Source organism: Scyliorhinus torazame, chromosome 14 (genome assembly GCF_047496885.1).
Source record: "Scyliorhinus torazame isolate Kashiwa2021f chromosome 14, sScyTor2.1, whole genome shotgun sequence".
NCBI lineage: Eukaryota > Metazoa > Chordata > Chondrichthyes > Carcharhiniformes > Scyliorhinidae > Scyliorhinus > Scyliorhinus torazame.
This window is the reverse complement of record NC_092720.1, coordinates 13,373,897-13,399,457: the sequence shown is the minus strand read 5'-3', so window position 1 is coordinate 13,399,457 and position 25,561 is coordinate 13,373,897. Positions and strand designations below refer to the sequence as shown.

Below are 25,561 nucleotides of genomic sequence, written 5' to 3'. Positions count from 1 at the left end.
CACGACCCTTTCACCTGCAGGAGCCACCCACCCGCACAACTTTCTCACCTGCACGACCCTCTCAGCTGTACGGCCCTCTCACCTGCACAACCCTCTCACCTGCACGATCCTCTCACCTGCACGATCCTCTCACCTACATGACCGTCTCACCTGAACGCCCCTCTCACCCGCATGACCCTCTCACCTGCACGGCCCTCTGACCTACACGACCATTTCACCTGCATGACCCTCTCACCTGTACGACACTCTCACCTGCATAACCCTCTCACCTACATGACCCTCTCACCTGCATGACCTTCTCACGCTCATAACCGTCTCACCTGTATGAACATCTCACCTACACGGCCCTCTCGCCTGCACGACCCTTTCACCTGCAGGAGCCACCCACCCGCACGACTTTCTCACCTGCACGACCCTCTCAGCTGTACGGCCCTCTCACCTGCACAACCCTCTCACCTGCACGATCCTCTCACCTGCGCACCCCTCTCAACTGCACGACCCTCTCACCTACACGATCCTCTCACCTACACGACCCTCTCACCTGCATGACCCTCTCACCTGCACAACCCTCTCATCTGCACGGCCCTCTCACCTGCATGACACTCTCACCTTCATGACACTCTCACCCGCACGATCCTCTCACGCGAATGATCCTCTCACCTGTACGACCATGTCACCTGCACGACCCTCTCACCTACAAGACCCTCTCACCTACATGACCCTCTCACCTGCATGACTCTCTCACCTGCACGACCCTCTCGCCCGCGCAACCATCTCACCGGCACGACCCTCTCACCTGCACGACCCTCTCACCCGCACGACCCTCTCACCTTCATGACCCTCTCACCTGCATGAACCTCTCAACTGTATGACCCTCTCACCCGCACGACCCTCTCACCTGCACGACCCTCTCACCTGCATGACCCTCTCACCCGCACGACCCTCTCACCTGCATCACCCTCTGACCTGTACGACACTCCCACCTGCATGACCATCTCACCTTCATGACCCTCTCACCCGCACGACCCTCTCACCCGCACGACCCTCTCACCCGCACAACCCTCTCACCTGCATGACCCTCTCACCTGTACGACACTCTCACCTGCACGACCCTCTCACTTTCATGACCCTCTCACCCGCACGACCCTCTCACCTGCATGACCCTCTCACCTGCGCGAGCCTCTCACCTGCATGACCCTCTCACCCGCACGACCCTCTCACCTACACGACCCTCTCACCTGCACGACCCTCTCACCTGCACGACCCTCTCACCTGCACGACCCTCTTACCTTCATGACACTCTCACCTGTACGACACTCTCACCTACATGACCCTCTCAGCTTCATGACCCTCTCACCCGCACGACCCTCTCACCTGCACGACCCTCTCACCCGCATGACCCTCTCACCTGCATGACCCTCTCACCTGTACGACACCTTCACCTGCACGACCATCTCATCTTCATGACACTCTCACCTGCACGCCCCTGTCACCTGCACGAACCTCTCACCTGTATGACACTCTCACCCGCACGACCCTCTCACCTGCACGACCCTCTCACATGCACGACCCTCTCACCCGCACGACCCTCTCACCTGCATGACCCTCTGACCTGTACGACACTCACACCTGCACGATCCTCTCACCTTCATGACCCTCTCACCCGCACGACCCTCTCACCCGCACGACCCTCTCACCTGCACGACCCTCTCACCTGCATGACCCTCTCACCTGTACGACACTCTCACCTGCACGACCCTCTCACCTTCATGACACTCTCACCTGCATGCCCCTCTCACCTGCACGACCCTCTAACCTGAACGACCCTCTCACCTGTACGACTCTCCCACCGGCACGAGACTCTTAGCTGCACGTCGCTCTCACCCGCATGACACTCCCATCTGCACAACACTCTCACCTGAGTGACCCTCTCACCTGTGCAACCCTCCCACCTGCATGACCCTATCACCTACATGAACCTCTCACCTGCATGACCTTCTCACCCGCACGACCCTCCCACCTGCACGATTATCCCACCTGCACGACCATCTCACCTGCACGACCCTCTCACCTGCACGACCCTCACCTGAATGACCCTCGCACCTGCATCTCCCTCTCACCTGCACGACACTCTCGCCTGCATGACCCTCTCACCTGCACGACCCTCACCTGCAGGACGCTCTCACCTGCATGACCCTCTCACCTGCATGACCCTCTCACCTGCACGACCCTCACCTGCATGACCCTCTCACCTGCATGACCCTCTCACCTGCACTGCCCTTTCACCTTCATGACCCTCTCACCTGCACGACCCTCTCACCCGCACGACCCTCTCACCTACATGAACCTCTCACCTGCACGACCCTATCACTTGCACGGCCCTCTCACCTTCACGACCCTCTCACCTGCATGACCCTCTCACCCGCATGGGTCATCATGGGTGATAGGGTCTATCACCTGCACGACCCTCTCACTCGCACGACCCTCTCACCTTCATGACCCTCTCACCTGCATAACCCTCTCACCTACATGAACCTCTCACCTGCATGACCCTCTCACCTGCAAAACCCTCTCACCTGTATGACCCTCTCACCTACACGACCCTCTCACCTGCACGATCCTCTCACCTACATGACCCTCTCACCTGCACGACCCTCTCACCTGCACGACCCTCTCACCTGCACGACCCTCTCACCTGCACGACCCTCTCACCTGCATGACCCTCTCACCTGCAAAATCCTCTCACCTGTATGACACTCTCACAAACTCGACCCTCTCACCTGCACAATCCTCTCACCTACATGACCCTCTCGCCTGCACGACCCTCTCACCTGCATGACCCTCTCACCTGCACGACCCTCTCACCTGCACGACCCTCTCACCTGCACAACCCTCTCACCCGCATGACCCTCTCACCTGCATGACCCTCTCACCTGTACGACACTCTCACCTGCATAACCCTCTCATCTACATGACCATCTCACCTGCATGACCTTCTCACCCTCATAACCGTCTCACTTGTATAAACTTCTCACGTACGCGGCCCTCTCGCCTGCACGACCCTTTCACCAGCAGGAGCCACTCACCCACACGACTTTCTCCCCTGCACGACACTCTCAGCTGTACGACCCTCTCACCTGCACAACCCTCTCACCTGCACGACCCTCTCAGCTGTACGGCCCTCTCACCTGCACAACCCTCTCACCTGCACGACCCTCTCAGCTGTACGACCCTCTCACCTGCACAACCCTCTCACCTGCACGACCCTCTCACCTGCACACCCCTCTCAACTGCACGACCCTCTCACCTACATGATCCTCTCACCTACACGACCCTCTCACCTGCACGACCCTCTCACCTGCACGACCCTCTCATCTGCACGGCCCTCTCACCTGCACGACCCTCTCACCTTCATGACCCTCTCACCCGCACGACCTGATCACGCGCATGATCCTCTCACCTGCACGACCATCTCACCTGCACGACCCTCTCACCTTCATGATGCTCTCACCTACATGACCCTCTCACCTGCACGACCAACTCACCTTTATGACCCTCTCACCCGCACGACCCTCTCACCTTCATGACCCTCTCACCTGCACAACCCTCTCACCCGCACGACCATCTCACCTGCACGACCCTCTCACATTCATGACCCTCTCACCTTCATGACGCTCTCACCTACATGACCCTCTCACCTACACGATCCTCTCACCTACATGACCCTCTCACCTGCATGACCCTCTCACCTGCACGACCCTCTCATCTGCACGGCCCTCTCACCAGCATGACCCTCTCACCTTCATGACCCTCTCACCCGCACGACCATCTCACGCGCATGATCCTCTCACCTGTACGACCATGTCACCTGCACGACCCTCTCACCTACAAGACCCTCTCACCTACATGACCCTCTCACCCGCATGACTCTCTCACCTGCACGACCCTCTCACACGCGCAACCATCTCACCGGCACGACCCTCTCACCTGCACGACCCTCTCACCCGCACGACCCTCTCACCTTCATGACCCTCTCACCTACACGATCCTCTCACCCGCACGACCCTCTGACGTGCATGATCCTCTCACCTGCACGACCATCTCACCTGCACGACCCTCTCACCTTCATGACGCTCTCACCTACATGACCCTCTCACCTGCATGACCAACTCACCTGCACGACCCTCTCACCTTCATGACCCTCTCACCTGCACGGCCATCTCACCTGCACGGCCATCTCACCTGCACGACCCTCTCACCTTCATGACGCTCTCACCTACATGACCCTCTCACCTGCATGACCAACTCACCTACAAGACCGTCTCACCCGCACGACCCTCTCACCTCAAGACCCTCTCACCCGCACGACCATCTCACCTGCACGACCCTCTCACCTTCATGACGCTCTCACCTTCATGACACTCTCACCTACATGACCCTCTCACCTGCACGATCAACTCACCTGCATGACCCTCTCACCTGCATGACCCTCTCACCTACAAGACCCTCTCACCCGCACAACCATCTCACCTGCACAACCCTCTCACCTGCACGACCCTCTCACCCGCACAACCTTCTCACCTGCACGACCCTCTCACCTGCACGACCCTCTCACCTTCATGACCCTCTCACCTGCACGGCCATCTCACCTGCACGGCCATCTCACCTGCACGACCCTCTCACATTCATGACGCTCTCACCTACATGACCCTCTCACCTGCATGACCAACTCACCTACAAGACCGTCTCACCCGCACGACCCTCTCACCTCAAGACCCTCTCACCCGCACGACCATCTCACCTGCACGACCCTCTCACCTTCATGACGCTCTCACCTTCATGACGCTCTCACCTACATGACCCTCTCACCTGCACGACCAACTCACCTGCATGACCCTCTCACCTGCATGACCCTCTCACCTACAAGACCCTCTCACCCGCACGACCATCTCACCTGCACGACCCTCTCACCTGCACGACCCTCTCACCCGCACAACCTTCTCACCTGCACGACCCTCTCACCTGCACGACCCTCTCACCTACATGACCCTCTCACCTGCATGACCAACTCACCTACAAGAACGTCTCACCCGCACGACCCTCTCACCTCAAGACCCTCTCACCCGCACGACCATCTCACCTGCACGACCCTCTCACCTTCATGACGCTCTCACCTTCATGACGCTCTCACCTACATGACCCTCTCACCTGCACGACCAACTCACCTGCACGACCCTCTCACCTGCATGACACTCTCACCTACAAGACCCTCTCACCCGCACGACCATCTCACCTGCACGACCCTCTCACCTGCACGACCCTCTCACCCGCACGACCTTCTCACCTGCACGACCCTCTCACCTGCACGACCCTCTCACCTACATGACCCTCTCACCTGCACGACCCACTCACCAGCACGACGCTCTCACCTGCACGACCCTCTCACCTACATGACCCTCTCACCCGCACGACCCTCTCACCCGCACGACCCTCTCACCTGCACGACCCACTCACCCGCACAACCATCTCACCTGCACGACCCTCTCACCTGCACGACCCTCTCACCTGCATGTCCCTCTCACCTGCACGATCCTCTCACCTGCACGACCCTCACCTGAATGACCTCTCACCTGCACACCTCTCTCACCTGCACGCCCCTCTCACCTGCACGCCCCTCTCACCTGCATGACCCTCTCACCTGCATGACCCTCTCACCTGCACGGCCCTCTCACCTGTGCAACCCTCTCACCTGCACGACCCTCTCATCCGCACGACCCTCTCACCCGCACGACCCTCTCACCTGCACGACCCTCTCACCTGCACAACCCTCTCACCTGCACGACCCTCTCACCTGCATGAGCTTCTCACCTGCACGATCCTCTGACCTGAATGACCCTCTCACCCACACGACCTTCTCACCTGCACACCCCCCTCACCCGCATGATCCTCTCACCCGCACGACTCTCTGACCTGCATGACCCTCTCGCCTACATGACCCTCTAACCTGCATGACCCTCTCACCTGCATGACCCACTCACCTGCATGACCCTCTCACCTGCACGACCCTCTCACCTGCATGAGCCTCTCACCTACACGACCCTCTCACTTGCACGACCCTCTCACTTGCATGACCCTCTCACCTGAACGACCCTCTCACCCACACGACCTTCTCACCTGCACACCCCCCTCACCCGCATGATCCTCTCACCCGCACGACTCTCTGACCTGCATGACCCTCTCACCTACATGACCCTCTAACCTGCATGACCCTCTCACCTACATGACCCTCTAACCTGCATGACCCTCTCACCTGCATGACCCACTCACGTGCACGACCCTCTCACCTGCACGACCCTCTCACCTGCACGAGCCTCTCACCTACACGACCCTCTCACTTGCACGACCCTCTCACTTGCATGAGCCTCTCACCTGAACGACCCTCTCACCTGCACGACCCTCTCACCTACATGACCCTCTCACCTACATGACCCTCTCACCCGCACGACCCTCTCACCTGCACGACCCACTCACCCGCACGACCATCTCACCTGCACGACCCTCTCACCTACACGACCCTCTCACCTGCATGTCCCTCTCACCTGCACGACCCTCTCACCTGCACGACCCTCACCTGAATGACCTCTCACCTGCATACCTCTCTCACCTGCACGCCCCTCTCACCTGCACGCCCCTCTCACCTGCATGACCCTCTCACCTGCATGACCCTCTCACCTGCACGGCCCTCTCACCTGTGCAACCCTCTCACCTGCACGACCCTCTCACCCGCACGACCCTCTCACCCGCACGACCCTCTCACCTTCACGACCCTCTCACCTGCACATCCCTCTCACCTGCACGACCCTCTCACCTGCATGAGCTTCTCACCTGCACGACCCTCTGACCTGAATGACCCTCTCACCCACACGACCTTCTCACCTGCACACCCCCCTCACCCGCATGATCCTCTCACCCGCACGACTCTCTGACCTGCATGACCCTCTCACCTACATGACCCTCTAACCTGCATGACCCTCTCACCTGCATGACCCTCTCACCTGCACGGCCCTCTCACCTGTGCAACCCTCTCACCTGCACGACCCTCTCACCCGCACGACCCTCTCACCCGCACGACCCTCTCACCTTCACGACCCTCTCACCTGCACATCCCTCTCACCTGCACGACCCTCTCACCTGCATGAGCTTCTCACCTGCACGACCCTCTGACCTGAATGACCCTCTCACCCACACGACCTTCTCACCTGCACACCCCCCTCACCCGCATGATCCTCTCACCCGCACGACTCTCTGACCTGCATGACCCTCTCACCTACATGACCCTCTAACCTGCATGACCCTCTCACCTGCACGACCCACTCACCTGCACGACCCTCTCACCTGCACGACCCTCTCACCTGCACGAGCCTCTCACCTACACGACCCTCTCACTTGCACGACCCTCTCACTTGCATGACCCTCTCACCTGAACGGCCCTCTCATCTGCACGAGCCTGGAATATCCAGCTTCAGTTGGATTCTCACCTGCTCCAGGATGGCAGGTCGCTGACAGGACACATAGGGGGCAGCACTGAGCAGAGGTGAGGTGGCACTTTAGCACCGTCTACTGGCAGACTGAAGATTGGCATCGATGACGGAGTTGGGAGGAGTTATGTTAAGATTAAGCACCATATCAGAGGCTATACATTGGAAAGAAAAAGACTTGCAATGTCAAAGGGACTTTTCACAATCTCAGGATGTCCCTGTGCTAAAGAAGTACGTTTATAGTGTAATTACTTTTGTAATTTAGGAAATGCAACCGTTACACAGCAAGATATCAGTTAATGATCATTTGTTTTGATGGTGTTGGTTTCAGAGCCATATTGAGGAACTATCCTGCAAATAATCCTGCACAAACGTTTGGATCCATCTTAAAGAAACGAGTGGTTCAGGTCTGGAATGCGCTGCCCGGTACTCTGGTGGAGGCAGGTTCAATCGAGGCAGTCAAGACGGAATTAGATGATTATTTGAATAGAATGAATAGAACAACGTGCAGGGGATGGGAATAGCACTGAGGCACGATGATTGCTGGAGACCCGATACTGACACGATGGACCAAATGGTCCCTTCAGCGTCATAACGATTCTGTGACACGACACGGGGTTAGATACCGAGTAAATCTCCCTCTACACTGTCCCCATCAAACACTCCCAGGACAGGTACAGCACGGGGTTAGACACGGAGTAAAGCTCCATCTACACTGTCCCCATCAAACACTCCCAGGACTGGTACAGCACAGGGTTAGATACAGAGTAAAGCTCCCTCTACACTGTCCCCATCAAACACTCCCAGGACAGGTACAGCACGGGGTTAGATACAGAGTGAAGCTCCCTCGACACTCTCCCCATCAAACACCCCCAGGACAGGTACAGCACAGTGTTAGATACAGAGTAAAGCTCCCTCTACACTGTCCTCATCAAACACTCCCAGGACAGGTACAGCACGGGGTTGGATACAGAGTAAAGCTCCCTCGACACTGTCCCCATCAAACACTCCCAGGGCAGGTACAGCACGGGGTTAGATACAGAGTAAAGCTCCCTCTACACTGTACCCACCAAACACTCCCAGGACAGGTACAGCACAGGGTTAGATACAGAGTAAAGCTCCCTCTACACTGTCCCCATCAAACACTCCCAGGACAGGTACAGCACGGGGTTAGATACAGAGTGAAGCTCCCTCGACACTCTCCCCATCAAACACTCCCAGGACAGGTACAGCACAGTGTTAGATACAGAGTAAAGCTCCCTCTACACTGTCCTCATCAAACACTCCCAGGACAGGTACAGCACGGGGTTGGATACAGAGTAAAGCTCCCTCTACACTGTCCCCATCAAACACTCCCAGGGCAGGTACAGCACGGGGTTAGATACAGAGTAAAGCTCCCTCTGCACTGTCCCCATCAAACACTCCCAGGACAGGTACAGCACAGTGTTAGATACAGAGTAAAGCTCCCTCTACACTGTCCCCATCTAACACTCCCAGGACAGGTACAGCACAGGGTTAGATACAGAGTAAAGCTCCCTCTACACTGTCCCCATCAAACACTCCCAGGACAGGTACAGCATGGGGTTAGATACAGAGTAAAGCTCCCTCTACACTGTCCCCATCAAACACTCCCAGGACAGGTACAGCACAGGGTTAGATACAGAGTAAATCTCCCTCTCCACTGTTCCCATCAAACACTCCCAGGACAAGTACAGCACTGGGGTAGATACAGAGTAAAGCTCCCTCTACACTGTCCCCATCAAACACTCCCAGGACAGGTACAGCACGGGGTTAGACGCGGAGTAAAGGTCCCTCTACACTGTCCCCATCAAACACTCCCAGGACGGGTACAGCACAGGGTTAGCTACAGTGTAAAGCTCCCTCTACACTGTCCCCATAAAACACTCCCAGGACTGGTACAGCACGGGGTTAGATACAGAGTAAAGCTCCCTCTACACTGTCCCCATCAAACACTCCCAGGACTGGTACAGCACGGGGTTAGATACAGAGTAAAGCTCCCTCTGCACTGTCCCCACCAAACACTCCCAGGACAGGTACAGCACAGTGTTAGATACAGAGTAAAGCTCCCTCTCCACTGTTCCCATCAAACACTCCCAGGACAAGTACAGCACTGGGGTAGATACAGAGTAAAGCTCCCTCTACACTGTCCCCATCAAACACTCCAAGGACAGGTACAGCACGGGGTGAGACACGGAGTAAAGCTCCCTCTACACTGTCCCCATCAAACACTCCCAGGACGGGTACAGCACAGGGTTAGCTACAGTGTAAAGCTCCCTCTACACTGTCCCCATCAAACACTCCCAGGACAGGTACAGCACGGGTTAGATACAGAGTAAAGCTCCCTCTACACACTCCCCATCAAACACTCCCAGGACAGGTACAGCACGGGGTTAGTTACAGAGTAAAGCTCCCTCTACACTGTCCCCATCAAACACTCCCAGGACAGGTACAGCACAGGTTAGATACAGAGTAAAGCTCCCTCTACACACTCCCCATCAAACACTCCCAGGACAGATAATGCACGGGGTTAGATACAGAGTAAAGCTCCCTCTACACTGTCCTCATCAAACACTCCCAGGACAGGTACAGCACGGGGTTGGATACAGAGTAAAGCTCCCTCTACACTGTCCCCATCAAACACTCCCAGGGCAGGTACAGCACGGGGTTAGATACAGAGTAAAGCTCCCTCTACACTGTACCCACCAAACACTCCCAGGACAGGTACAGCACAGGGTTAGATACAGAGTAAAGCTCCCTCTACACTGTCCCCATCAAACACTCCCAGGACAGGTACAGCACGGGGTTAGATACAGAGTGAAGCTCCCTCGACACTCTCCCCATCAAACACTCCCAGGACAGGTACAGCACAGTGTTAGATACAGAGTAAAGCTCCCTCTACACTGTCCTCATCAAACACTCCCAGGACAGGTACAGCACGGGGTTGGATACAGAGTAAAGCTCCCTCTACACTGTCCCCATCAAACACTCCCAGGGCAGGTACAGCACGGGGTTAGATACAGAGTAAAGCTCCCTCTGCACTGTCCCCATCAAACACTCCCAGGACAGGTACAGCACAGTGTTAGATACAGAGTAAAGCTCCCTCTACACTGTCCCCATCTAACACTCCCAGGACAGGTACAGCACAGGGTTAGATACAGAGTAAAGCTCCCTCTACACTGTCCCCATCAAACACTCCCAGGACAGGTACAGCATGGGGTTAGATACAGAGTAAAGCTCCCTCTACACTGTCCCCATCAAACACTCCCAGGACAGGTACAGCACAGGGTTAGATACAGAGTAAATCTCCCTCTCCACTGTTCCCATCAAACACTCCCAGGACAAGTACAGCACTGGGGTAGATACAGAGTAAAGCTCCCTCTACACTGTCCCCATCAAACACTCCCAGGACAGGTACAGCACGGGGTTAGACGCGGAGTAAAGGTCCCTCTACACTGTCCCCATCAAACACTCCCAGGACGGGTACAGCACAGGGTTAGCTACAGTGTAAAGCTCCCTCTACACTGTCCCCATAAAACACTCCCAGGACTGGTACAGCACGGGGTTAGATACAGAGTAAAGCTCCCTCTACACTGTCCCCATCAAACACTCCCAGGACAGGTACAGCACGGGGTTAGTTACAGAGTAAAGCTCCCTCTACACTGTCCCCATCAAACACTCCCAGGACAGGTACAGCACGGGTTAGATACAGAGTAAAGCTCCCTCTACACACTCCCCATCAAACACTCCCAGGACAGGTACAGCACGGGGTTAGTTACAGAGTAAAGCTCCCTCTACACTGTCCCCATCAAACACTCCCAGGACAGGTACAGCACAGGTTAGATACAGAGTAAAGCTCCCTCTACACACTCCCCATCAAACACTCCCAGGACAGATAATGCACGGGGTTAGATACAGAGTAAAGCTCCCTCTACACTGTCCCCATCAAACACTCCCAGGACAGGTACAGCACGGGGTTAGATACAGAGTAAAGCTCCCTCTACACTGTCCCCATCAAACTCTCCCAGGACAGGTACAGCACAGGGTTAGATACAGAGTAAAGCGCCCTCTACACTGTCCCCATCAAACACTCCCAGGGCAGGTACAGCACGGGGTTAGATACAGAGTAAAGCTCCCTCTACACTGTCCCCATCAAACACTCCCAGGACAGGTACAGCACGGGGTTAGATACAGAGTAAAGCTCCCTCTACACTGTCCCCATCAAACACTCCCAGGACAGATACAGCACGGGGTTAGATACAGAGTAAAGCTCCCTCTACACTGTCCCCATCAAACACTCCCAGGGCAGGTACAGCAGGGGGTTAGATACAGAGTAAAGCTCCCTCTACACTGTCCCCATCAAACACTCCCAGGACGGGTACAGCACAGGGTTAGATACAGAGTAAAGTTCCCGCTACACTGTCCCCATCAACCACTCCCAGGACAGGTACAGCACAGGGTTAGATACAGAGTAAAGCTCCCTCTACACTGTCCCCACCAAACACTCCCAGGGCAGGTACAGCGGGGGGTTAGATACAGAGTAAAGCTCCCTCTACACTGTCCCCACCAAACACTCCCAGGACAGGTACAGCACGGGGTTAGATACAGAGTAAAGCTCCCTCTACACTGTCCCCATCAAACACTCCCAGGACAGGTACAGCACGGGGTTAGACGCGGAGTAAAGGTCCCTCTACACTGTCCCCATCAAACACTCCCAGGACGGGTACAGCACAGGGTTAGCTACAGTGTAAAGCTCCCTCTACACTGTCCCCATAAAACACTCCCAGGACTGGTACAGCACGGGGTTAGATACAGAGTAAAGCTCCCTCTACACTGTCCCCATCAAACACTCCCAGGACTGGTACAGCACGGGGTTAGATACAGAGTAAAGCTCCCTCTGCACTGTCCCCACCAAACACTCCCAGGACAGGTACAGCACAGTGTTAGATACAGAGTAAAGCTCCCTCTCCACTGTTCCCATCAAACACTCCCAGGACAAGTACAGCACTGGGGTAGATACAGAGTTATGCTCCCTCTACACTGTCCCCATCAAACACTCCCAGGACAGGTACAGCACGGGGTTAGACACGGAGTAAAGCTCCCTCTACACTGTCCCCATCAAACACTCCCAGGACGGGTACAGCACAGGGTTAGCTACAGTGTAAAGCTCCCTCTACACTGTCCCCATCAAACACTCCCAGGACAGGTACAGCACGGGGTTAGTTACAGAGTAAAGCTCCCTCTACACTGTCCCCATCAAACACTCCCAGGACAGGTACAGCACGGGTTAGATACAGAGTAAAGCTCCCTCTACACACTCCCCATCAAACACTCCCAGGACAGGTACAGCACGGGGTTAGTTACAGAGTAAAGCTCCCTCTACACTGTCCCCATCAAACACTCCCAGGACAGGTACAGCACAGGTTAGATACAGAGTAAAGCTCCCTCTACACACTCCCCATCAAACACTCCCAGGACAGATAATGCACGGGGTTAGATACAGAGTAAAGCTCCCTCTACACTGTCCCCATCAAACACTCCCAGGACAGGTACAGCACGGGGTTAGATACAGAGTAAAGCTCCCTCTACACTGTCCCCATCAAACTCTCCCAGGACAGGTACAGCACAGGGTTAGATACAGAGTAAAGCGCCCTCTACACTGTCCCCATCAAACACTCCCAGGGCAGGTACAGCACGGGGTTAGATACAGAGTAAAGCTCCCTCTACACTGTCCCCATCAAACACTCCCAGGACAGGTACAGCACGGGGTTAGATACAGAGTAAAGCTCCCTCTACACTGTCCCCATCAAACACTCCCAGGACAGATACAGCACGGGGTTAGATACAGAGTAAAGCTCCCTCTACACTGTCCCCATCAAACACTCCCAGGGCAGGTACAGCAGGGGGTTAGATACAGAGTAAAGCTCCCTCTACACTGTCCCCATCAAACACTCCCAGGACGGGTACAGCACAGGGTTAGATACAGAGTAAAGTTCCCGCTACACTGTCCCCATCAACCACTCCCAGGACAGGTACAGCACAGGGTTAGATACAGAGTAAAGCTCCCTCTACACTGTCCCCACCAAACACTCCCAGGGCAGGTACAGCGGGGGGTTAGATACAGAGTAAAGCTCCCTCTACACTGTCCCCACCAAACACTCCCAGGACAGGTACAGCACGGGGTTAGATACAGAGTAAAGCTCCCTCTACACTATCACCATCAAACACTCCCAGGACAGGCACAGCATTGGGTTGGATGCTACTGTTTTGTTCTCTCTCTTTCTTCGGGCCTAATTTCGGGAGCCGTTCGGAGGAGGAGGAGCAGTCTCTGTGAGTATAAAAACCTAATGGTAACTTCCTGTTTTCCAGTTTTTTCCCCCAAATGTGACGTCAGAGGGAAGCTGTGATCTGAGTGGTTGATAGCAAATCTGCCCCAAATTAAAAAAAAAAACACAGCTAAACTCATAAACTTAAATTAAACTAATTAATTAATTAGTGATGGCTGGTCAGGTGATGTGCTTGAGCTGCTTGATGTGGGAGCTGGCAGATCCCATTGCGAGCTCCAGCGACCACATCTGCAGTAAGTGTTGGCTGCTCGAAGAGCTCCGGCTCAGAGTTGATGAGCTGGAGTCTGAGCTTCAAACACTGAGGCACATCCGGGAGGGGGAGACTTACCTGGACACTGTGTTTCAGGAGGCAGTCACACCTGTCAGAGTAAGTAGTTTAAATCCTGCCAGTGGCCAGGGACAACAGGGTGTGACTGCAAGTCAGGCAGGTAAAGGGAACCAGCAGTCAGGAACTCAGGAGCCTCAGCCCTTGACTCTGTCCAACAGGTACGAGGCACTTGCTCCCTGTGTGGATGGCGAACAGGGCTGCAGAAAGGATGAGTCAGCTGACCAAGGCACCATGGTTCAGCAGGCCATTCAAGGGGAGGGAGTAAATAGGCAAGTTGTAGTTGTAGGGGATTCTATTATCAGGGGGATAGATAGTATCCTTTGTGAGCAGGATAAAGAGTCCCGCATGGTATGTTGCCTGCCCGGTGCCAGGGTGCGGGACATCTCTGACCGGCTTGAAAGGATACTGGAGAGGGAGGGGGAGGATCCAGTTGTTGTGGTCCATGTCGGTACCAACAACATAGGCATGTCTAGGAAAGAGGACCTGTTTAGAGATTATAAAGAGCTAGGATTCAAATTAAAAAACAGGTCCTCAAGGGTCATAATCTCCGGATTACTGCCCGAGGCATGTGCAAATTGGCATAGGGAGGCAAGAATCAGGGAAGTTAACACGTGGCTGAAAGAGTGGTGTGGGAAAGAGGGGTTCCTTTTCATGGGACACTGGCATCAGTTTTGGGACAGGGGGGACCTATACCGTTGGGATGGTCTCCACCTGAACCGATCTGGGACCAGTGTTCTGGCGAAAAGAATAAATAGGGTGGTCAATAGGACTTTAAACTAAAGATTGGGGGGGAAGGGAAAGTCAGGGAACCAAGAGGTGAAGTAATCAGTGGGGAGTGTTGCTGCTTAGGAATACAAAAAAGCACGAAAAGACAAAACTCAGGAGAGGTTACGATAGTCCCCATCCCACAAAATATGACACAGTGTATGGAAAGGCTCAGTAAACCAAGGTCCACCACACTAAGAAAACAAAAAGGGACAGTCAATAGAGAATTAAAGGTGCTATATTTAAATGCGCGCAGTGTGCGGAACAAGGTAGATGAGCTTGTGGCCCAGATTGTGACTGTCAGGTATGATATGGTAGGGTCACAGAGACATGGTTGCAGGGGGTTCAGGACTGGCATTTAAACATCGAGGGATTCACAACCTATCGAAAAGACAGGGAGGTGGGCAGAGGGGGCAGGGTTGCCTTGTTAATTAGGAATGAAATTAAATCAATAGCACTAAATGACATAGGGTCAGATGATGTGGAGTCTGTGTGGGTAGAGTTGAAGAACCACAAAGGCAAAAAAACCATAATGGGAGTTATGTACAGGCCTCCTAACAGTGGCCAGGACCGGGGGCACAAAATGCACCACGAAATAGAAAGTGCATGTCAGAAAGGCAAGGTCACAGTGATGATAGGGGACTTCAATATGTAGGTGGACTGGGTAAATAATGCTGCCAGTGGACCCAAGGAAAGGGAATTCATTGAATGTTTACAGGAGGGCTTTTTGGAACAGCTTGTGATGGAGCCCACGAGGGAACAGGCCATTCTGGACTTAGTGTTATGTAATGAGCCAGACTTGATTAAAGATCTTAAAGTAAGGGAGCACTTAGGAGGCAGTGATCATAATATGATAGAATTCAAGCTCCAATTTGAAAGAAAGAAGGTAGAATCAGATGTAAAGGTGTTACAGTTAAATAAAGGTAACTACAGGGGCATGAGAGAGGAACTGACAAAAATCGACTGGGAGCAGAGCCTAGTGGGAAAGACAGTAGAACAGCAATGGCAGGAGTTTCTGGGAGTAATTGAGGACACAGTACAGAGGTTCATCCCAAAGAAAATAAAGGTTATCAGAGGGGGGATTAGGCAGCCATGGCTGACAAAGGAAGTTAGGGAATGCATCAAAGCAAAAGAGAAAGCCTATAATGTGGCAAAGAGGAGTGGGAAGTCAGAAGATTGGGAAGGCTACAAAAACAAACAGAGGATAACAAAGAGAGAAATAAGGAAAGAGAGGATCAAATATTAAGGTAGGCTAGCCAGTAACATTAGGAATGATAGTAAAAGTTTCTTTAAATACATTAAAAACAAACGGGAGGCAAAAGTTGACATTGGGCCGCTCCAAAATGACGCTGGTAATTTTGTGATGGGAAACAAGGAAATAGCTGAGGAACTAAATAAGTACTTTGCGTCAGTCTTCACAGTAGAAGACATGAGTAATATCCCAACAATTCCGGAGAGTCGGGGGCAGAGTTGAATATGGTAGCCATCACCAAGGAGAAAGTGCTAGAGAAACTAAGAGGTCTAAAAATTGATAAATCTACGGGCCCAGATGGACTACATCCTAGAGTTCTAAAGGAGATAGCTGAAGAAATAGTGGAGGCGTTAGTTATGATCTATCAAAAGTCACTGGAGTCAGGGAAAGTCCCAGAGGATTGGAAAATCGCTGTTGTAACCCCCCTGTTCAAGAAGGGAACAAGGAAAAAGATGGAAAATTATAGGCCAATTAGCCTAACCTCGGTTGTTGGCAAGATTCTAGAATCCATTGTTAAGGATGAGATTTCTAAATTCTTGGAAGTGCAGGGTCAGATTAGGACAAGTCAGCATGGATTTAGTAAGGGGAGGTCGTGCCTGACAAACCTGTTAGAGTTCTTTGAAGAGATAACAAATAGGTTAGACCAAGGAGAGCCAATGGATGTTATCTATCTTGACTTCCAAAAGGCCTTTGATAAGGTGCCTCACGGGAGACTGCTGAGTAAAATAAGGGCCCATGGTATTCGAGGCAAGGTACGAACATGGATTGACGGTTGGCTGTCAGGCAGAAGGCAGAGAGTTGGGATAAAAGGTTCTTTTTCGGAATGGCAACCGGTGACGAGTGGTGTCCCGCAGGGTTCAGTGTTGGGGCCACAGCTGTTCTCTTTATATATTAACGATCTAGATGACGGGACTGGGGGCATTCTGGCTAAGTTTGCCAATGATACGAAGATAGGTGGAGGGGCAGGTAGTATGGAGGAGGTGGGGAGGCTGCAGAAAGATTTAGACAGTTTAGGAGAGTGGTCCAAGAAATGGCTGATGAAATTCAACGTGGGCAAGTGCGAGGTCTTGCACTTTGGAAAAAAGAATAGAGGCATGGACTATTTTCTAAACGGTGACAAAATTCATAATGCTGAAGTGCAAAGGGACTTGGGAGTCCTAGTCCAGGATTCTCTAAAGGTAAACTTGCAGGTTGAGTCCGTAATTAAGAAAGCAAATGCAATGTTGTCATTCATCTCAAGAGGCTTGGAATATAAAAGCAGGGATGTACTTCTGAAGCTTTATAAAGCATTAGTTAGGCCCCATTTTGAATACTGTGAGCAATTTTGGGCCCCACACCTCAGGAAAGACATACTGGCACTGGAGCGGGTCCAGCGGAGATTCACACGGATGATCCCAGGAATGGTAGGCCTAACATACGATGAACGTCTGAGGATCCTGGGATTATATTCATTGGAGTTTAGGAGGTTGAGAGGAGATCTAATAGAAACTTACAAGATAATGAATGGCTTAGATAGAGTGGATGTAGGGAAGTTGTTTCCATTAGCAGGGGAGACTAGGACCCGGGGGCACAGCCTTAGAATAAAAGGGAGTCACTTTAGAACAGAGATGAGGCAGATTTTCTTCAGCCAGAGAGTGGTGGGTCTGTGGAATTCATTGCCACAGAGGGCGGTGGAGGCCAGGACGTTGAGTGTCTTTAAGAGAGAAGTTGATAAATTCTTGATTTCTCGAGGAATTAAGGGCTATGGAGAGAGAGCGGGTAAATGGAGTTGAAATCAGCCATGATTGGATGGTGGCGTGGACTCGATGGGCCGAATGGCCTTACTTCCGCTCCTATGTCTTATGGTCTTATGGATACAGAGTAAAGCTCCCTCGACACTGTGTCCATCAAACACTCCCAGGACCGATACAGTACGGGGTTAGATACAGAATAAAGCTCCCTCTACACTGTCCCTATCAAATACTCCCAGGGCAGGTACAGCACGGGGTTAGATAGAGTAAAGCGCCCTCTACACTGTCCCCATCAAACACTCCCAGGACAGATACAGCACGGGGTTAGATACAGAATAAAGCTCCCTCTACACTGTCCCCATCAAATACTCCCAGGACAGGTACAGCACGGGGTTAGATACAGAGTAAAGCTTCCTTTATACTGTCCCCATCAAACATTCCCAGGCCAGGTACAGCATGCTTTAGATACAGAGTAAATCTCCCACTACACTGTCCCCATCAAACACTCCCAGGACAGGTACAGCCTGGGTATAGATACAGAGTAAAGCTACATCTACACTGTCACCATCAAACACTCCCAGGACAGGTACAGCATGGGTATAGATACAGAGTAAAGCTACCTCTACACTGTCACCATCAAACACTCCCAGGACAGGTACAGCACGGGGTTAGATACAGAGTAAAGCTCCCTCTACACTGTCCCCATCAAACACACCCAGGACCGGTACAGCACGGGGTTAGATACAGAATAAAGCTCCCTACACTGTCCCCATCAAACACTCCCAGGACAGGTACAGCACGGGGTGAGATACAGAGTAAAGCTCCCTCTACACTGCCCCCATCAAACACACCCAGGACAGGTACAGCACGGGGTTAGATACAGAGTAAAGCTCCCTCTGCACTGCCCCCATCAAACACTCCCAGGACTGGTACAGCATGGGTATAGATACAGAGTAAAGCTCCCTCTACACTGTCCCCATCAAACACACCCAGGACAGGTACAGCACGGAGTTAGATACAGAGTAAAGCTCCCTCTACACTGTCCTCATCAACCACTCCCAGGACAGGTACAGCACGGGGTTAGATACAGAGTAAAGCTCCCACTACACTGTCCCAGTCTTCAGAATTTATTTTCCTCTAAAGGGATAGTAAGACAGGAGACAATATGGTGAGTGGACAAGTGTGGGGTGGGCTGCAAATAGAGTTAATTTTGGGGGGTAAAAGATATCTCTGGAAAGCGCAGAATTCCTCGCTGGGAACACCTAAGGTCCAAAGTGTAAAGTGTTGTTAATGTTGCAGATAGATTACTGTTGCATTTCTGGAGTTCAATGACCTGTGAAATCCTGACCCGTTATCGCAAACATGCTACATGGACCAAATGAACAGATCTCCCATGAGCACAAACACACACTGGCTGCACACAGGGGTGCACAGGATACTGACCGTGGAAAGGCGATGGGAATCTCTTACCCTGAGGAAGTGACCAGGTAACATGAATTATAAAACATGTTAACACGTAAATGCTGAGTAAGTAAGTGCGGGATCGGTCTGTGAAACCTCGGATTAATTCACATCCTGAAAAGCAAAGAATCTGTACTTTTCACAACCTTCGGCCAGTTCAAAGTGCGGCACAACCAATGAAGCACTTTCTGTTGCAATGTTCAAAATGTGGCGGACTATTGTTGCACAGCAATAGTGCTAAACGATTAGATGATAGCTTTGTGAAGTTGGTTCAGCTGCACTAACAACTTGAATTTATCGAGTGACTTTCACACAGTGAATCTGCCCCAGGCACCTCAAAGGAGCACCATTGAAGAAAATGTGATGCACGGGGAGATATCAGGGCTGGTGAATGAAAACATGGTGGGTTTGAAAGGAACATCTTAACAGAGGAGAGAGGCGGAGAGGCTAGGAAAGTACTTCCAGAGTTTGGGGCCCGATGGTGGAAGTATTGGAGGGACGAAGAGGGCTGGAGGGCAGGGAGGGGTTACAGAGGTTGAGGGCCAAGGCCCTGGATGGCTTTGAAACAAGAGTAAGAATTTTAAAATCAAAGCTTCACATAGCCAGGAACCAGTGTAGGTCAGCGAATCCCAGAATGATGAGCGAGCGGGACTTGGGGTGGCAATTGGTTTGTACCTTTATTCTAACCATGACCACTCCCTTTCCTTTATGTTCCATAACATCTTTGTCGTTCCATCTCTCCCGCCCTCTATCCCAAACCTTCCCTTTTGCTCTTCCTGCCCTTCTCCACTTTCAACAGTGGAAAACCCACCACATTTCTACAGAACTGGCTAGGTCATAGAAGGCAGAGAGTAGCAATGGAAGGATGCTTTTCTGATTGGAGGGCTGTGACTAGTGGTGTTCCACAGGGGTCAGTGCTGGGACCTTTGCTGTTTGTAGTATATATAAATGATTTGGAGGAAAATGTAACTGGTCTGATTAGTAAGTTTGCAGACGACACAAAGGTTGGTGGAATTGCGGATAGCGATGAGGACTGTCAGAGGATACAGCAGGATTTAGATTGTTTGGAGACTTGGGTGGAGAGATGGCAGATGGAGTTTAATCCGGACAAATGTGAGGTAATGAATTTTGGAAGGTCTCATGCAGGTAGGGAATATACAGTGAATGGTAGAACCCTCAGGAGTATTGAAAGTCAAAGAGATCTAGGAGTACAGGTCCACAGGTCACTGAAAGGGGCAACACAGGTGGAGAAGGTAGTTAAGAAGGCATACGGCATGCTTGCCTTCAATGGCCGGGGCATTGAGTATAAGAATTGGCAAGTCATGTTGCAGCTATATAGAACCTTAGTTAGGCCACACTTGGAGTATAGTGTTCAATTCTGGTCGCCACACTACCAGAAGGATGTGGAGGCTTTAGAGAGGGTGCAGAAGAGATTTACCAGAATGTTGCCTGGTATGGAGGGCATTAGCTATGAGGAGCGGTTGAATAAACTCGGTTTGTTCTCACTGGAACGACGGAGGTTGAGGGGCGACCTGATAGAGGTCTACAAAATTATGAGGGGCATAGACAGAGTGAATAGTCAGAGGCATTTCCCCAGGGTAGAGGGGTCAATTACTAGGGGACATAGGTTTAAGGTGCGAGGGGCAAGGTTTAGAGTAGATGTACGAGGCAAGTTTTTTACACAGAGGGTAGTGGGTGCCTGGAACTCGCTGCCGGAGGAGGTGGTGGAAGCAGGGACGATAGTGACATTTAAGGGGCATCTTGACAAATATATGAATAGGATGGGAATTGAGGGATATGGACCCAGGAAGTGTAGAAGATTGTAGTTTAGTCGGGCAGCATGGTCGGCACGGGCTTGGAGGGCCGAAGGGCCTGTTCCTGTGCTGTACGTTTCTTTGTTCTTTGTTCTTTCCTTCAGTTCCATATTCGACTCAAAACATTGGGCGGGTTTCTCCGTCCCGCGGTGCTGCACGCCGTCAGGATTCTCCGTTACCCGGCTGGTCAATGGGGTTTCCCATTGTGGGCCAGCCCCACGCCGTCGGGACCCCCCCCCCCCCCCCCACCGCCAGCCCCACGCCGTCGGGACCCCCACCCCGCCAGCCCCACGCCGTCGGGACCCCCCCCCCCACCCCGCCAGCCCCACGCCGTCGGGACCCCCCCCCCCACTGCCAGCCCCACGCCGTCAGGACCCCCCCCCCCAGGCTGCCGGCAAAACGGAGAATGCTTCCGGCGGAGAATTCAGCCCATTAACTCCGTATCCCTCGCCGCCCATACTGCCGGAGCTGCTGAGTATTTCAGGCACTTTCTGTTCGGATTTCAGATTTCCAGGATCTGCGATATTGTGCTTTTGATTTGGGGTGACCCATGCCCTGGGCAACACAGTTTTGGACGGTCTCCAGTTTTACAGAGGGTAGAATGCGAGGGGTTGGCCCAGGGGTGCATTGAAATAATCAAATAAGGATTTTGAGATGCAGGTGACCACATCGTGACCACTGTGTACAGTTTTGGTCTCCTTATTTTAGGACTTGCATTGGAAACCATACAAAGATGGTTCATTTGGTTGATTCCTGGAATGAGGAAAGGTTGGGCAGTTCGGGCCTACACCCATTGGCGTTTAGAAGAATCAATTGACCTTATGGAAACATGTCAGATCCTGAGAGGCATGATGGGATAGATGCGGAGAGGATGTTTTCCTATTGGAGAAATCTAGAACGAGGGTGAACATAGGACATAGGATTTAGGAGCAGGAGGAGGCCATTCAGCTCCCTGGGGCCTACTCTGTCGTTCGATAACATCATGGCTAGTCTGATTGTGGTAGCACGGGGCTGTTTAGCACAGGGCTAAATCGCTGGCTTTGAAAGCAGACCAAGGCAGGCCAGCAGCACAGTTCAATTCCCGTACCAGCCTCCCCGAACAGGCGCGGAATGTGGCGACTAGGGGCTTTTCACAGTAACTTCACTTGAAGCCTACTTGTGACAATAAACGATTTTAATTTCAACTCCACTTTCCTGCCCGTCCGTCCCCCATAACCCTCGACTCTCTGTCGATCGAAAATCTGACTAAACCTAGCCCAGAATACATTCAATGACCCAGCTCCCACTGCTTTCTGGGATAGAGGATTCCAAAGAAATGCTACAAACGGTCCCCCCCCCCGCCCCCCCCACCCCACCGCAGTTCCAGATTCCGCCACAAGGAGAAAGCTCCCTCAGAATCCTATGTGTTTCAATAAGATCACCTCTCATTCTTCGAGACTCCAATAGGTCCAAACTGCTCCGCCTTTCCTCACAGAGAAACCCGCCCGTCAGTCCAGGATTCGACCGAGCGAACTGCTTCCAATGTTAATTTATCGGTCTTTGAGTAAGGAGGCCCTACCTGTTCACACTGCTCTAGGTGTGGTCTCTCCAATCCTCTGTACAGTTGTAGCCATACTCCATCCCTTCTGTAATCAAGGCCAACATTCCTAATGCCTTCCTAACTGCCTGCGTGCCAACGTTTTCTGATTCATGCTCACGGACACCAGGATCCTTCTGTGCCGCAACATTTTGCAGTCTGTCTCTCCCCGTTTAAATAGTTTGCCATTCTATCCTTCCCGCCAAAGTGCACAATGTGTTTGGACTGTAAACACCCACCACGCGCATCAGTGCCCAGCTCTACTTCCACAGCTCTTTGAAACAATTGCGACTGGAACAAACCATGAGCCATGAAGAACTTTGTGACATAGGAAGAATATGGGGGCAGGAGGAGGCCATTCGGCCCCTCTAGCCAGCTCCACCATTCCACGTGATCACCGCTGATCTGGCTGGGGTCTCAACTCCACCTTCCTCCTGCCTGTCCTCCCCATAATACTTCACCCACTGGGTAAAATCCCTCACTCACTCATCTGTCACAATCTGGCGACTTCAGTCCTGAATATATTCAGTGACTCAGCCCCCACGGCTCTCCAGGGAGTACCACAGACTCACGTCACTTCGGGAGAAAAACATTCTCCTCCTCTCTGTCTTAAAAGGGAGACCCAGGGAGACGGACGCACAGTGGTTAGCACCTTTGCTTCACAGCACCAGGGTCCCAGGTTCGATTGCATGGTAAAATAGGACTGAGTCAGCACGGCTTTGTCAAAGGGAGGTCGTGTCTGACAAATCTGTTAGAGTTCTTTGAGGAGGTAACAAGGAAGTTAGACAAAGGAGAACCAGTGGACGTGATTTATTTAGATTTCCAGAAGGCCTTTGACAAGGTGCCACATAGGAGACTGTGAAATAAGTTAAAATCCCATGGTGTTAAGCGTAAGATCCTGGCATGGATAGAGGATTAGCTGACTGGCAGAAGGCAGAGAGTGGGGGAAAAGGGGTCTTTTTCAGGATGGCAGCCGGTGACTAGTGGTGTGCCTCGGGGGTCGGTGTTAGGCCCACAACTTTTCACAATATACATTAATGGTCTGGAATAAGTAACTGAAGGCTCTGTTGGTAAGTTTGCAGATGATACAAAGATCTGTCGAGGGACAGGTAGTATTGAGGAAGCAAGGGGGCTGCAGAAGGATTTGGACAAGCTAGGAGAGTGGGCAATGAAGTGGTAAATGAAATACAATGTGGAAAAGTGTGAGGTTATGCACTTTGGAAGGAGGAATTTAGGCATAGACTATTTTCTAAATGGGGAAATGCTTAGGAAAGCAGAAGCACAAAGGGGCTTGGGAGTCCTTGTTCACGATTCTCTTAAGGTTAATGTGCAGGTTCAGTCGGCAGTTAAGAAGGCAAATGCAATATTAGCATTCATGTCGAGAGGGCTAGAATACAAGACCAGGGATGTACTTCTGAAACTGTGGTCAGACCCCATTTGGAGTATTGTGAGCAGTTTTGGGCCCCGTATCTAAGGAAGGATGTGCTGGCCTTGGAAAGGGTCCAGAGGAGGTTCACAAGAATGATCCCTGGAATGAAGAACGTGTTAAATAAAGGACGGTTGAGGACTCTGGGTCTGTACTCATTGGAGTTTAGAAGGATGAGAGGGGGTATTATTGAAACTTACAGGATACTACGAGGCCTGGATAGAGTGGACATGGAAAGGACATTTCCACTTGTAGGAAAAACTAGAACCAGAGGACGCCATTTCAGATGAAAGGGACGATCCTTTAAAACAGAGATGAGGAGGAATTTCTTCAGCCAGAGGGTGGTGAATCTGTGGAACTCTTTGCCGCAGAAGGCTGTGGAGGCCAAATCGCTGAGTGTCTTTAAGACAGAGATAGATTAATAAGGGGATCAGGAGTCATGGGGAGAAGGCAGGAGAATGGGGATGAGAAAATATCAGCCATGGTTGAACGGCAGAGCAAACTCGATGGGCCGAGTGGCCTAATTCTGCTCCTATGTCTTATGGTCTTATGATTTCCGGCTTGGGTCACTCTCTGTGCGGAGTCTGCACGTTCTCCCTGGGTCTCCGTGGGTTTCCACCGGGTGCTCCGGTTTCCTCCCACAAGTCCTGAAAGACGTGCTGTTTGGTAATTTGGACATTCTGGGCGCGATTCTCCACTCCCTCGCCGGTTGGGAGAATCGCCTGGGCCACCAAAACTTCCGGGGACGCCGGTCCGACGCCCTCCCGCGATTCTCCCAAGCGGCGGGAACGGCCCGGTCGAGTTTTGCAGGCCGGAGACACCCAAAATGCCGATTCTCCGGCACCCCCGCTATTCTGAGGCCCGGATGGGCCGAGTAGCCAGGCCAAAACGGCGGTTTTCCCTCGGCGCCGTCCACACCTGGTCGCTGCAGTCGTGGGTGGTGTGTGAACGCTGGGGGGGCGGCATGTGGGGGGGCAAGGGGGGATCCTGCACCGGGGGGTACCTCAAATGTGGGGTGGCCCGCATCTCTGAAGGAGGACCTCCTTCCTTCCGTGGCCCCGCAAGATCTGTCCCCCATCTTCTTGTGGGGCGGACTTAGAGAGGACGGCAACCACGCATGCGCGGATGACGTCCGTTATGCGGCGCCGGCCGCGTTATCTATGCGGCGCCGCTTTTCCGCGGGCGACGAGGCCTGGCGCGTGTAGGTGACGCGGCCCCGATCCTAGCCCATTGTCAGGGCCTGAATCGGTCGGGACCGGGGCCATTCCGCGCCGTCGTGAACCTCGAGGTGTTCACGATGGCGCAG

At 52.8% G+C, this 25,561-nt stretch overlaps 2 protein-coding genes across 2 annotated transcripts in view; one reads left to right on the top strand and one right to left on the bottom strand.

Annotated features, from left to right (window-relative positions):
* Positions 1–25,561, bottom strand: part of dynlt2b (dynein light chain Tctex-type 2B) — an 832,392-nt gene that overhangs the window by 519,103 nt on the left and 287,728 nt on the right. The gene's annotated exons all lie outside the window — the stretch shown is intronic.
* The window catches only part of LOC140389524 (organic solute transporter subunit alpha-like), a 69,421-nt gene continuing 63,156 nt past the window's right edge, over positions 19,297–25,561 (top strand). Inside the window, exon 1 of the mRNA XM_072473704.1 lies at positions 19,297–19,465. Within this exon, the coding sequence (XP_072329805.1) occupies positions 19,341–19,465 (125 nt within the window). The 5' untranslated portion in view covers positions 19,297–19,340. The remainder of the gene's footprint in view (positions 19,466–25,561) is intronic.